Below are 15,731 nucleotides of genomic sequence, written 5' to 3' on the forward strand. Positions count from 1 at the left end.
TGTTTTTCGAAGTTTCGTAAATCTTATTACATAAAAATGTTTTATCAATAAAATATTCCCAAATGAACCAAGAAATGATGTGGAATATTTTTTTTTCACGTGCCATCAAAATGTGTGCAGTAGAGGGTTAAATTATTCTAATTAATTTCGAATAATTTTAAATATTTTTCAATAGTTCATCATTTTTGTCTGTCAATAACTTGCAGTGTTTTGTAAGGGATTGAGACTCGGCGTTCTTTAAGACCACGCGTGCGCACGGCCGTGTGTGTGGACGGATGACTGTAGATCTGACAGAGTTCAGTGGAGCTTCAGTGTGAAGGTGTGTGAGCAAGCAGAAGTGCTGGATGGAGGATATGAACTGTGGATTTAGCTCCTGTCGGTGAGGCTGAATAACACGCCTGGACCAAGCGGACCAAATTATACACTTCACAATATGAAGACGCGAACGGTAGCGCAAACTCTTTCTGACATTATTCAGAGTAACTTTAGCTGCCCTCACAAACGTTTACCATGGTGCATAGTTTCCGCGACAGTGGCGTATTTACTACAGTTATTGTTGTTCTGCAAAATCGTAATCACTGATAAAATATGGGATCTACTTCAGGCTTTCAGAAACTTTCTGCTATTTTGGTTTTGTTTATTTTTTATATAAGATGTGTCAATGGCGAGTTAAGTATACTATTTTGGTGGAAGCTGGCTGCTATGGTAAATCACTGTAAGCGTGATTCCAGTCAAGACTATTTACTACAGATTAACATATCAAATAGAGTAATTTTTGTCAGAGTTATGTTGTCAGATTAATGTTTGGTGAGCACGTTTGTGTGGTGAAATTTATATGTATAAATACAATTTAATTTAAATATAAAAACTTATTTAGGAAATAGTTTTTTTTTTATTTTGGTTAATAACATTACTTATTTTTTTGAAACACACTAGCTGTTCATTCAGTCCACTGAACTCATTTCATTGTAAAACTGTATGTATCAATTTTTTTGTGATAAATTTTTTGCAGTTGTTTATCATTTAATCAGGTGTCTTGGGACAGCTCTCTTGTGAGAGTTTTTATTTGATATATATAATACCCATATTCACCCAACATCTCATTCAGAACCACAGATAGAGGATAATATGAGCATCCTTGATAAAAAAAAAATTCTTGTTCCTCTTGTTTCAGCGTCATGGGATCATATTGATTGGTTTTGTGACCGTGCTTACAAGCTTATTAATCCTGTACAACAGCAGTTCTACCGACACACCAGAAGATCAGATGCAGTCAGACGGACATCAGATGAACGTTTTAAGATGGCAAACATCCCACTTAGAAGGGTACAGCAGCATCATTGAACATAAGGTGACTTACTTTCATTAGGTCTGTAAAATGCGATCAAGCACTAAAATGATTAATATGGCACTTTAAAATGTAAAAACTAATTGAGATGAAAATCTTAAAAATATATTTATTTGACTAAACAACACATCAGTCTTGTGAAATCCTGTGAAATTGTGTAGTTCGTTTATAAGTTATAATGAATTCATTTTGATTATTGAAATGTTAAAACCTATTTTAATGCAAGTCTCTAGATATTCCTTTCACTGGGGCTTTAAGAATGTATTTTTTCCCTTTGAATGTTGCATTTGATGACTATAGAGCCACATCAGTCTGTTCTTTTCTATATCCTCAATTTTATATGGAGAAGAGCTCCAAACTTTTTGTTGTCTTTTTTTTTTTTTTTTGTAAATGTTTCACAGACATCTGGGAAATGTTGACCTTTAAATCCATAATCTAACCTCTTAGACTATCTGACCAGGCTGTGATCTCCTATTCTTTACCTTTGCACAAAAACATCATTGTTTCTAGAATTTAAATTTGCTCACTAATGTATAAACTAGGTGTGTAACAATATATTGTGTCACAATATATAGCAATACAAAAATGCAACGATATGTATCGTGGATAGTGACAATATGTATTGTGTATAGTTCACCCAAAATGAAAATTACTGTGTGAGGGAAAAAAATTCAAGTTTTAGTTTTAGTGTCAGTTCTACATTGAACTACTATATATATTGTTAAATATAATAAAATGGGGGAATATTTGTGGGTCCTGATAATGCCAAATGTCTTATGTTACCAGTAAAAAGTGGCCTACATTATTTTAAATATATCTAGTCAATGACAGAGTGCAAACATATTCGTATTTTTCTGTATTTTCAGCTTCAGAATCATGAATATTTTTATTCTGGTATCAACATTGTCCTGTGCATTGGGTTACCATCAGTCCAAGCCTGTTCATTTCCACTACCAATGTAATACCAAATTTAGCATTTTAATCAACAGTTAATTTTTTGCTATCCTTTTACCATATGTCTTGGAGTATCGCAATGATATCATATCTTGAGTTCAGTATTGTGATATGTATTGAATCGTGACATGAGGGTATCGTTACATCCCTAGTATAAACCCATTAAATGTTCTTTGGAAACATCAAGACAGTTGGATGATAACTTAAATGTGAAAAATAACGGCAATGTGCAGTATCCTTACCTTTTTTATCAAACAGTTTTGATGCAGTTGCATTTTTCCTTAATCGTCAAATAATATCCTCATACATATAAGCATTATTATACTGGCACTGGCATTATATGATATGCAGTGCACTATAATATTCAGAAGACTTGACAATTTTTCTTTCTTTCTGTCATCTTTTTCGGTCTTCTGCCTCTGCAGTTTTTCATGATAAATCAGGTGCAAGCCTTTAAAGCCTTTTTAAATGACACTATCCAGTGATCCTATAATTTCTTCCTTCACTCCTGATCAGATAATGTGGAAAGCTGCAAGCAGGTGTTGTCAAGCTTTGGCCTCATCTTTAGGCGTTGTAATCACCAGAACTATCAAGGATGTAAATCTGCCTCTCAGTTCTCTCTCTCTCTCTCTCTCTCTCTCTCTCTCTCTCTCTCTGTCTCTTTTCTTTCACTCCCGCATCTGTTTTATACTGTCACCAAGGATTAGGTTTAACACTATCCTAACTGTGCAGAAATGCTATTTGCTCTCTATGGGTGTTTAAATGCACATGTATTTTTATGTATAGGGTGTGTGTAATGAGAGATTATTACACACTGATTTCTCATTTAAGTATATAGCATGACATGTTTTGATCATTAAAGGGCTAGTTCTCCTGAAAAAATAAAAGCTCTGCATCATTTACTCACCCCCTCCCCATGTGACTTTCTTTCTTGTGGAAGATAAAAGGTCTTCTATATACATTGAAAGTGGATCGGGACCAAGGAATATCAAGCTCCAAAAAGAACAAAGAAGCACCAAAACACATCTTTATGCACCATATTCCAAGGCTTATAATAGCTTTGTGTCAGGAACAGAAGTACACAGTGTAAGGAACATAGTATACTTACCCGACAGTCATAGTCACCGTTCACTTTCATTGTCTGGAAGAGATCAGCTTGGACATTCATAAATAACCCACAAAGAAAGTCACAGTGGTTTATAAAGACATGAGGGTGAGTAAATTATGATAGAACGTACATTTTTAGGTGAACTATCTCTTTGATATGGGTGTGATGAAATATAAAGCATCTTAATATAAAACTTCTAAGAGAACATCTTGTTCTCGTTAGTGAAAACTTTTTTATTTTTGACATCTTTGTCATATTTAGATTTGACCCTAAACTGTGCTCATCAAAGCATGTTGATCTCACTGTCATGAGGCATCTCTGTCATATACTTCTCACTGACAGACACAGCTCTGAAGTCTACCGGCTGTCATTCGTCAAAAGAGCACTCTCATCTGAGCTAATAAGAGCTCCAGGATTCAGAGATTTTAATGGATACTGTGTGGAAGTAATTTTGTAACAGTCAGAAGCGTAAGATTTGCTTATATTAGTGTAAATGAACAGCCAGTGTAGAAGATAGCTAAATGAACATGGCCATCAAGTCTTTATCAAAAGCAGTTTCTAACCATCAGTGGAAGGAAATGGTTTTCCAATTTCATTTCACCCTGAAGAGTTGGTCGGAAAACATGCAGAGGATCTGTCTAATGAGAAAAGCCAATTTTGAATGGTATAATAACTATGATGCAATGTCAACTTACTTTTGGCATTTTAGCGAATGACTAAAGTCACCTTTAAACATAAAATATGATGTTTTAAAGACCCCCTTTGCTGAAAATCACATTTTAAATGTTGTTTATGTCTATGTGGTGGTTTTAATGTTTTAAGACAAATCATATGGAAATTCATCAGTCAGCACCATTGCTGCGTATTTTCTACTTAAAGGCGCTGTATGCGATTTCTCAAATTTGTTGTTGAACACTGTTGATATTTGAAATCAACCCAAACAAACCCACCCCTCTCTTCATTGCTCCACCTCCAAAACTCACATTCCAATACTAACCACCCTGCTCTAAGTCGGTCTCGAACCGACTGCAGCCTGATCACTGCTGGCATGCGAGGCGAATGCACTACCAATGACGCTAAACACCGCATTCTCTAGTGATTGTCAGTGTGCAGTTTTTTAACAGCAAAACTCTCACTATCTGGTCACTGTTACACACGCAATGCGAGTGGATGTCTGTTTATCACAGCTGATGCGCAACAAAATGCTTCACGAAAAATAAAGCGCAGTTGATGAACGAACGACAAGGAAGCACAAAGAATGAACGTACAGTACACAAAAGTAAATACAAAGTGTTCATTGTTAGTCACAAACAGCACAGCAGCTCCAGACAATCAAAACCCAGTGTACTCACATGAGTAGTGGGATCAAAGCAGCCTCTGTGTCTGTTTTCAGGCCTTCCCACTTAGCTCTCTCCAGCGCTGGAAAGCTTTTCTAATATAAACGCGGTCCTAAAGCGCTTGCCCAGTCATAAACCTTCATTCCAGTGATATTCTTTTGAGCTCTTTTGTATTGTGTTCCATTTCTCGTTCTGCAGTTTTTTCTTCTTATTTTCAAATCTCCCTCTTGGTCGTTCTCTCTCTTCAACCGTCATACGCCCCCTGATGCTGATTGGTTAGACGTTTGTTGTTGGTATCGGCCCGACTAACTTCCAAACAGTTTATTTGAAATACTACTGAGTCCCCCTTTAAAACTGCAGTCAATGTACCAAAAATAGTTTCAGAAACATGGTTTGAAACTGCCCATGTTTCTTGTTTCCCTGTTTCCTACCATTTGAAACCGTTTTCCTACCCTGTTTCTTTCTCCTCTCACTTTCTATCAGCTGTGTAACTTTGTTTTAAAAACTGGGTGGAATAGGAGTGTGTGTGTGTGTGTGTGTACTTGTATTTATTACTTTGTGGGGTCCAGATGATCCCACAAATTACAAAAGATATGGAATCTTTGACTTTGTGGAGGACAAAATCTTTTATATGAGACTAAATGTTGAGTCAATATACTATCGTCCATCCCTACACTATACCTAAACCTACCCATCACAGGAACATAATTCTAACATTCTTATAGAAAGTTAAATAAGTGTCAAAAGAACACTTTTGTGCCAATGAGCGGCAATGAGCACTCAGCATGATTTCAAAAACAAAACATCCCAGAGTCAGATCGCCTCTTATTTAACACCAGCGACGAATTGCACCGACGAACGAATTGCTTTTACATCCGTGCTGCGAATTGTTTCAAAAAGTGGTAGGGACAATATCGACCCTGGCAAAAAGTGGTGGGGAGGGACATGCCCCACCTGCCCCACCCGCAAATTACGCCTATGCTTTCTATGATGTTCAAAGTGTTTCTAAGGATGCTGATTTTTAGAAGGCTGTCTGACTCTGAGATGGCGAACAGGAACATGATTTATGTAACATTAGCAACACATTATTAGCTGTTTGATAACGTAGTCAAGCCAAAGGCTAATCATATTAATTACCATTATGTGTCCGACGTTGTAGAGAGCGATACATAACCATACGTTACCATTCTGATATGTTGACTTGTAGATGACCCTGTATAATTCACTCTTCCTCTTCTTCTGAATCTGTTTCTGGTTCAAACATATATGGCTGAATTAAACCAGTATTTCCACTTGCCATTGTGCAGCATTTACTACAGTAAAGTTGACCGAGTGGATCAGGTATTCTGATCTGGTGCGATTGAGTAAAGGCGGGGCTAATTTACATATTCATGGATCAGCGTACTAAATGAAGCAAGGGTGTAGAGTTACATTTAATCTAGTTTAAGGCATGAAGAAATTATTTTAACATCAAAACAAAAACATTTAAACGTCATTTTGATTATCAAAGATGAGTTTTAAGAGATGAAATTATTGACTGCAAGGGGACTTTAATCAAATATTGGTTGATGTTGGATATATCAGTCTGTTTTGGATATTTAATTTATTAATTTCCCCTATTTTTACTTTTAGATTACCTTTGCCATCATGTAACGCTTAAAGTTAATCTTTAAAAACACAAATAATTTATTAATGCTAAATACAATCAGTTAGCAAATCTCATACTGTACTTTATAATGCTGTGTTGCCTACATTCACTTGTAGTATTTAAAATTATTACTTTTTAGAGTTTTATCTTTAATTTATATAGATAAAATAGTATAGAATTCAATATCGACCATCAGTTATCAGCCGTAACTTAATTATTATTTTATCAGTATGGTCCAGATTTTTTATATCGGTGCATTTTCATTGATGCTAGCTAATGAAATAATCATGCAAACTTTCTGAACCACAGTTTAACCTCGTTAAAATGATCAAAACATTTGTATAGTGTGATGGAATTTTTTTAATTAATCACAACTAACATTTCTTTTTCCTTGCAGTAATAACGTTTATATGCTTTTGAAACCTAAATGTCCTCAAACCTTGAGCCTAAGTCAGTATGTGTCTGAAACATGTCCAAATATATGAAAAGTGGAAATGAAACTTGGGGACAGCTAGACAACTATCTAAATATAATAGCCCCATTATATTGAGTAACCAACGAACTAATAAACACATGATTTGGGCAGATCTTGCTTTACCTAGTAACAGGAGGGTTTGACATGAAGAACCAATCATATTGTAGAATGCTTTACCATGCTCCTATCCTATATAAACTGTTGTATTCTTTTTGCTGGTGGGATTCTCTGTGATTGATACGAGGTCCTCCGGCCGTGATTAAAGCATGTTCTAGGACAACAACTGGAGTCTCTGGTTATTGTGCAGCGCTGCAACTTAGACACTTGAAATCTATTTCCCAGGTTTTGTGTTGTAGGGGACGAGACGTCGTTCGACTCAGAGTGAGACTTTTAGGCGGGGTTCTGATTGCGGTCAGGTAACTATAACTCTTAGGCATCATATGCGGTCAGAGCAGATACACTTAGGCGTCAACCTCTGCGGGCAGAGTGGGATTCACCTGAGGATAATTCTGGTGGGTGTCAGGGACACCAGGTTAATTTAGGTCAGGTGCGTAGGGGAAATCTACCACAATAGGCAATTTGTTTGCCCATAAAGGATAATTATGGCCTGAATTCTTCCTTTTTCCTCAGAAAGGTTCTTAGAAGGAGAGGGAGATTACTGTTAGAGTAATTATGATCATATGTCCCACTGGAGATAGCTTAAGAATGAGGATGTTAATGAGAGAATAATAAGTGTGGATGGTTATTTACTGGGCCTGATTTGTGTTCTCTCCACTGGGCCATTATCTCCATGGAAACGACCCTGTTTATCACAGCAGAAGAAATCTAATCAAGAGTCTCTACAGCCAAGAGTCAGAGATACCCGCATAGGGAAAGGGCTGTCTGAGGGTGTACGGCTTCACGTGAATCATCTTACATAGTGGCAGGTGTGTCAGGGGGCCACTGCTGTCACATAACTGGCCCCATATGTCCTTAATCAGCCTTTTGTTTTGAGGTCATGTGTAAATTAAATTAGTTATTTTAGCTCAACTGTAAAATGAATTAAGCTTATTTTGCAAAAATTTAAAGTGCTGTGGATTGTATAGTACGTTTTAGAGTATATTTAGCTTGAAGATGCACACTTATCCTGTTTGGAAATTAGGTGAAATATTTGTATTTACTGGAATATTGATAAAAACACTTGATTTTTGGTGAATTAAAAGGGATCTGGATTCATGTTGAACATTTTATGAGCTGTATGCTGTACTTTCGTTTTTAAGTAGACTTTGTATAGGGTCTAGATAGACTGAGATCTACTAAATGATGGTTCAGAATGCTTTCCCTTGAATCTTTTCTCGTGGGTTGGTTCAATACCTTGGTGTTGATTATGCTGGAGGGATTCAATAATGGAGCTAAAGGTAACAATAAAGGTAAAGAGAGTCTTTGTGGACCAGGCACTTTGATCTGTTCTGCCCTTTCAGTGTGTTTCCATGCATTCATTTGCCAGTGATCTCATTCAAATGGATGTAAATCATTCACTCACCATAGGTTCATCCTTTTGTATTTTTTGGCTTTCATAATTGTAGCCTTTCATAAGCTTCATAGCTTTTAAAATTCATATAAAATGAGTACATCTCTTCTATGATGACATGTTTTCAATTTTGATATTTAGGATGTTTAGTATGGGGAGTAGAGTCAAAAATAGCTTGGTAGTTTAACTGTCTCGAGGTAAAAAGAAAAAATGTTGTTCTACGTAGTTTGGTAAAATGTTTAATTGTTATTTCTTTGAAAATATAAGCAGTGAAGCAATTTTGTTTTAAAAATATTATTAATATTTCAAATTATGTTTTCCAAATCAAAGTCAGTCTGCTATATCCAACATATAGGATGCCATTTTGTTGTTGTTTGACACAAAAAAACATAAAATGAATCTTTTAGACCCTTAAAAAATAAAAATGTTTTTTTAAAAAAATCTATTTTTAATGTTATTTTTTATTATTTTTTTAAAAAAAGAAAAGAAAGAAATATTTTGACCTTTTTATGAAAAGGCAGTTTTTGTTTAGGAAATGGAGTAAGAAAATGACTGAACCCCAAAAACACATTTTTTTTTTTTTTTTTAATTTAGAATTTTGAAAATTGAAACAATGTGTATGTGTGTGTGTGTCTATATATATATATATATATATATATATATATACATATATATAATTATTTGTAAAATAATTGTAGTTGTACACTCTTGTGTATTCAAGATGCAAGGGAAGTATTTTAGTACTTTAATTAACCACTTGAAGAGTAATTGCATTAAACTTTTTGTAGATTTTTTAAAAATGTTTTTCAAAAGTGAATGAAACCAACTTGAATAAATTATACATAAAAACAAACTTCTCATCATTGTCTCCATCCTCAGCCTCTTAGGATGCATTGCAGAAGTTGTGCCTTGGTGACCAGCTCTGGTCACATGACAGGAAGTGATCGAGGTGCAGAGATTGATAGCAAGGAATGCGTCATCCGTATGAACGATGCCCCGACAAAAGGCTACCAGAGGGATGTGGGCCAGCGGACGAGCCTGCGTGTGGTCGCACATTCCAGCATGCAACGTGTGCTACGAAACCGCCATGAGCTACTCAACTCCAGCCAGGACACATTCTTTATCTTCTGGGGGCCCGGAAACTATATGCGACGAGACGGTAAAGGCCTTGTCTACAACAACCTGCGCCTGATGAAGCAGATGATGCCTAAACTACAGGTGTATGTTATCTCACGGTTGAAGATGTTGCATTTTGATGAGCTTTTTAAGAAGGAAACGGGAAAAGACAGGTGAGGATGAAAATATTTCTTTGTGAAGCACGGTGGATTATTAGCACCATCAAGGCAGGAAAAGTTTGATTAAATCTCTTGATTTTGTACGACTTGCTGCACAACACTGTTGAAACTATATGAATTCCTTATTTATGTGTGGGAAGTACATATCAGCAAAATATTAAATCATCTAGGGTATTATTGTATAACGTGGCACTGTTGGTCGTTCTACAGGCTCACGGTTTCACAGCAGTTCGCAATCAATAAGTACTGCACATTTATTCCAAACGATTGCGTATTGATCTACTGTTGATGTATTATGACAATATTTACCTTATGGTGTTTATATCATACCTGCAAACTCGTCACAGATGCATTGTATACAGGGTTTACCAGGGTAACCGCTATATTTCTGCTGATATATATATATATATATATATATATATGATTTAGGTTTAAAGGCTAAAATGATAGCAAAATGGCAAGTAAAATTTTTTTTATTACTATTAAAAAATACTATTGGGTAAATTGGCAGTGGGCGGAATCACACAGACCAAACAAAAACAGACATTCTGACGTGGAACGCACATTTCAAAGTAGATTAACTGGCTGTAGCATTTGTTTTTCAAAGAAACAAGAATGTGAAATTAGCATGTTTCCTAAATATCTGCAAACATATTATAGTATTTTTATGCTAGGCCTATAGTAAAGTCAAAAATGACAGCACACTTAACTCTGAACATTAAATCTGGGATAGGAGGAAAATATTTTAATATTCTGAGAAGATTATACACATGTCCATTAATCAATTAAAAAACAAACAAACAAACAAACAAACAAACAAAAAAACTGGAGGAGCATCTTTTAAAGAGAGATGGAAGTGTAACTACTAATTCACTGCAGGAGGGTTTGTTGACTAATGTGCAGACCACCAGAGCCTGCTGGAGGGTTGATATTGCTGGCCCACAGGGCACACGGCTTGGCATCAATGCAGATTAAGGGTTAGTACAGGATCAGTGCCAGCTGGAGACAGCTGCCAGCTGGGATGCACCCAATCAGACACAAACTGCTTAAGGCAAAACACTCACATGTTCTTAAACTCTTGGGTTTTTTCGTTCAGTCTGTGGATCTTTTATCGCTTTTATCTGATTATATCACTCTTATCTCAATCCATCTCCCATTGTGCGTCATTCAGTGGAACTAAAACTGTAAAAATTATGCTGAAAATGTTTTTCCTCAAAAATCTAAACATATTTCCAAGGAGACAGCATGCATTGCATTTTATTTTTGAGTGTGTATATATATATATATATAATTACCACAGTTACATAGATGTCCTCTTTCTGTTTTGTTTTATTCAGGAAAAGGTCGAATTCATGGCTCAGCACTGGTTGGTTCACCATGGCAATCGCTATGGAGGTTTGTGACAGAATTGACGTCTATGGCATGATTCCTCCTGAGTTCTGCAAGTAAGACTTTCTGTTTGATATTCACCATAATGCTGTTGGATCACTTTTGCGTTTACCATGATTTCATTCAAACCTTATTGCATTTTGGTGGTTTATGACAGATTCAATTAAGCATGTGACTGTTCTTCTCAGGTCTCCCAAGCCCTCAGTGCCGTATCACTACTACGAGCCTGCGGGGTCGGATGAATGCACCATGTATCTCTCCCATGAGCAAGGCCAGCATGGCAGTCACCATCGTTTCATTACAGAGAAACATGTCTTTGCCAACTGGGCACGTATGTTCAACATACACTTCTATCAGCCTGACTGGAGACCGACGCCAGTCGCAAAGAACAGCACAGACTCCTGAAGTTCGGATGTTTTTAGGACTCAGAGCCTGTTGGTGACAGAGTGTGTCCTATTGAGGACAAATTAATGTTTTAACTTAAACATTTTAACTTGAACACATTATGAATGATGTTCTTTCTAGAGGCTTGAAACACCAAGAACAACTTTATACAAGGCACTTGTTGGACATAAAGACTTTTTTTGATGAACATTTTAATTGCAAAAGCTGAAGTGCTGAATGAAAATGTTTAACGAGTATGTTAAATGTGACAAGAGCACATTCATAATTCAGAAAACTGGGTTACTGTATAATTATATCACATTTTCTGTTTCCAGCAATTACTAGTTTGATATCTAGGCCATATTGTTCCCCCTGTGTAATTTCATTTAAATTACACAGAGCCTCACTAATTTTTGCCGCTTTTAGAGTGTCGAGCATATGTTACAAATGTACTTCTCTCAGTGGCATCTAAAAGGAACCATGTGCAATTTGTGCATTTTCCAAATGAGACTTTGTTCATAGGGCCTCATTAGATTTGTCTGATTTAGTTTTTGTACAAGTAAAAAAAGATGTTTATCTCTTAAAATAAGCTGTAAATATAGATTTATGCTAATACATGTGATGTTCTCAGTAGTTCTAGTCTTTCCTCTAAATCAGAGGTTTCCACAGACTGTTTCATGCTAGGACCCACCAAAGTAAGTAAATCAGTTTTAAGACCTTTTTTTTATATACAATTTTTTATCGTCCTTGTCATATAGTTTAATATAATATAGTATAATATTTCATGTTTTATGCTATGTCTTGATGCATTGACACGGAACTAGCTTAAATGAGTCTCATGGCAATTCTATTTTACGTTTAGTGGATAATTCATAACAATTAATTTCATATGATCGTACGTTTAAAGAATTAGTTCACTTTAAAATGAAAATTACCCCAAGATTTACTTATGACTTTCTTCTTTCTGATGAACACAATCGGAGTTATATTAATAAATATCCTGACGCGCCCAAGCTTTATAATGGCAGTGAACGGGGACAACAAGTTTGAAGCTCAAGAAAGTGCATCCATCCATCAAATACATACTCCACACGGCTCCGGGGGGTTAATTAAAGGCCTTCTGAAGTGAAGAGATGCGTTTGTGTAAGAAAAATATCCATATTTTACAAGTTATAAAGTAAAATATCTAGCTTAACTTACGAAGAAAGTGTAACGCCTCTCGCAGTTCAAAGTGCTTATGCTACGTCCTACACCTTCCATATTCAACTGATGCGACATTTTTTTCATAAGTTGAATACATAAGGCGGTAGGACGTAGCTTAAGTGTTTACACCTAGGATGGCTTGAGGTTGATTTTCATTTTAAAGTGAACTAATCCTTTAAGCCCCAGTGGCAGTTAGGTTTAGGTGCAGGGTTAGGGTAGGACCTTCATGCTTACTTTTTTCCAAAAATCGTACATTTTTCAACAATTCACATCGTACGAATTTATACATAGGTATTTTTTCCTGTGAGATTGGGTTGGTCATAAAGTATGTTGACTCAGTAGCTGCTGTGAACAATTCGTTAAAAGATTTGTCATTCTTATTCAAACCGATAACACCTGAGTTTGTTAGTCTTTTAAACAATGAACCAAATACAAGTTATGGCGAACTTGTTAATTAAATCAGAGAACTTATAGTTTTCATATTTATAACCTCCACCATTATTCTCAGACTATGTGCGTCCTACTTATTTCCACAGTTTGAAAACTGCTGCAAAGACTTTAAGCCATAGAAAATCTTTGGAAGTTCCAATGTCATAGATGTATGAAGCCCCTAAAAGGACATTGTAATGGAAAACATTTTGTGAGCAAATGCAAATTTTCTCCAATCTCATTTTTTTTTTTTTTTTTTTCATCACCATATCCCTTTAGAGCAGGAGTGGCCAACTCTGAGATGTGGGAACTTTTGAGGTCTGAGATGTGGGAACGGTGAAGAGAGAGAGGGCAAATAGTTTGCAGTTTAGCTCAGTATTGCCGTCTAATCAGCCAGTATTGTCTTAAATAGCCATAGCACTTCATCTTTTTATAACATGAGGTTTTGACCAAATGTAGCCTATTCAATCTTGATTTTGGTGAAATGTTGCAACAATTTTTTTTTTTTTTTTTTTTGTGAAAAATTACAGTTATGGACATACAAGGTAATAACAAATAAATTAAAACATCCCTTAAAGTAACTACAAATGAGCATGTAAAGCAAATATCTTCTGTTCGGAGCATGCCCCCACCCCACGCAATGTTCTCACCTTTTTCCCCCCTTACCTGTTTGCATCCCTGAAAGATTCAAGGAGGCCTTTACTTCTCTGTTAGCAAATGATATATAACCAGTGCTATAATGTATCCATGCAGACGTTAAATGTAACATCAAGAACTTTCTTATTGTCATAAAATCTCAAGAACCATGTACATCAAAAAAAAATGGTCCTTGATAAGGACAGTTCTTTGTTGAATTTCGTCACATTAAACATTTATATTGGAGTTTCCCACAGACATATTTTACATCATCTTTGCACTTTGGCACAAATGCTCTCATATTAACCTCTGTGGTCTTTCTTGTTCTTCCCACAACACTGAACCAAATCCACAAAACTCTGACCATGACAGCATGACCTTTAGAGTGAGAGAGAGAGCTGCCTTTGTTTTTTTTCTGCAATCCCGTGCTGCTCTTCCTTCACTTCCCATTATAAAGGTTGTGTAAGAGCGTATTGACTTGCTGCCTGCAACATTGTTCATTTTGCCTCTACAGCTGGAGGTTGGGGCCAATGTGGAATGCTAATAGTGTGACATTCTGTGTTCTTGCTCAGGCTTATGGAAAGTGCTCTGGTTTAATGGGATATCATGCTATGAGTTCTGCTTATTCGCAGTGCCTGGCGAATGTGCCTAGCACAACAACGACTGTCCCTCAGGAAGTCTAAGGAAATTGGAGGGCTTTAAAGGACGCAGGAGTCTGTAAATGAGGCTGGCCTTTGATTCAGCTCTGCTGGCTGCTCCTGTAATCAGTCACCCGAGGCACCACCATGATTACGGATGACCTTGGATCAGGCCTGAATAAAATAAATGTGTGGTGTGAGTGACGTTTCAACTTGGTTTAGACCCTCATGTCTTACATTTCCATTTTTTTTTTTTTTTTTAAAAACCTGTCGAGTTTACAAATGTCTCTGATTGGAGAGGGTTGTGTTGAAGGAGTTTTCTAATTTGTTACTTGTTCAGTTTCACACAATATCTCTATCTAAAGTATGTCGTAGAATGCTTTAACAAAACATTTCCATGAATAAGTTTGTCTTTTAACCTAATTCCCTAAACATAGACAATAAAGCTGCATCTGAAATCGCATACTCTCTTGAGTAGGTACTTATTTTGAGTAAGTAATTACTTCACGGCCGCTAAAAAGAACATGGTATGAAGGTGATGATACACGGGCCTACTTTTTGAGCAGTGTTGCCAGGTGATGTTGCTTGGGCACTTTCCCATTGAGAATGGGCAACAAATTTTTATCTGGATAGTGGATACTTTAGATCAAAATTTGTTGCCCATTCTCAATGGAATCTCGCCAGAAATAGTAGGTCACCCAAGTACTTTTTGGCTACTCTTTCATGAGTACTGGCTGTTTATTCGGACATAGTTACTTTTTTCACATACTGTTTTTTTTTGCCTACCATATAATTGGGAAGTATGCGAATTTCGGATGCAGCCAAAGTAAATAGACTGATAAATTGACTCATGGTCAGTACTGCCATCTAGTGGTAGTGTTAGTACCCTACATATTCCACTGTATGAATGATCACTTTCCCCAATTAAATTCTTGTAAGCTAGTGCTCGTCTGTTCAGGGTTGCAGTGTAACTTACAGCAGTAATGCTATAAATCTTATTAAGTGTAATATTTTTATATGTACACGCCACTCATTTATTTAAATATCACATATTTTGCTGCACCATCAGTAACAACTTTTTATTTTTTTTTGTCTCCCTTAAAAATGCTATCATTTATTATTTAAATCTTTTTTGTAAGAAAATAAAAATCTATTAAATTATGTATTTAATTGTTTTGATTTATTTAATTAGTTTATTTATTTATTTAAAATCTATTAAATATTACACAGGGGTTATTTTATTTTTATTATATAAATACTAGCATACACGACAGCAGTGTTTATAAATGTTTATTCACAGTGTATAATGGGTATCATTTTAGAAAGTTTAACTGGTTGAATTATGCGTAAATACCATCAATAAATTCATCCATCCTT

General features: G+C 35.9%; 1 protein-coding gene across 1 annotated transcript; it reads left to right on the forward strand.

The window, feature by feature from the left end:
• The first annotated feature begins 273 nt into the window (after nt 1-273).
• Nucleotides 274-13,972, forward strand: st6galnac5b (ST6 (alpha-N-acetyl-neuraminyl-2,3-beta-galactosyl-1,3)-N-acetylgalactosaminide alpha-2,6-sialyltransferase 5b). Its single transcript, XM_051904373.1, has 5 exons — nt 274-448; nt 1,175-1,351; nt 9,260-9,669; nt 11,013-11,120; nt 11,253-13,972. Exons 1-5 carry the CDS (start codon nt 434-436, stop codon nt 11,467-11,469), a joined length of 927 nt encoding a protein of 308 aa, XP_051760333.1. The 5' UTR covers nt 274-433; the 3' UTR covers nt 11,470-13,972.
• Nucleotides 13,973-15,731: the final 1,759 nt, after the last annotated feature.

The sequence above is a fragment of the Ctenopharyngodon idella genome, chromosome 8, assembly GCF_019924925.1.
Source record: "Ctenopharyngodon idella isolate HZGC_01 chromosome 8, HZGC01, whole genome shotgun sequence".
NCBI lineage: Eukaryota > Metazoa > Chordata > Actinopteri > Cypriniformes > Xenocyprididae > Ctenopharyngodon > Ctenopharyngodon idella.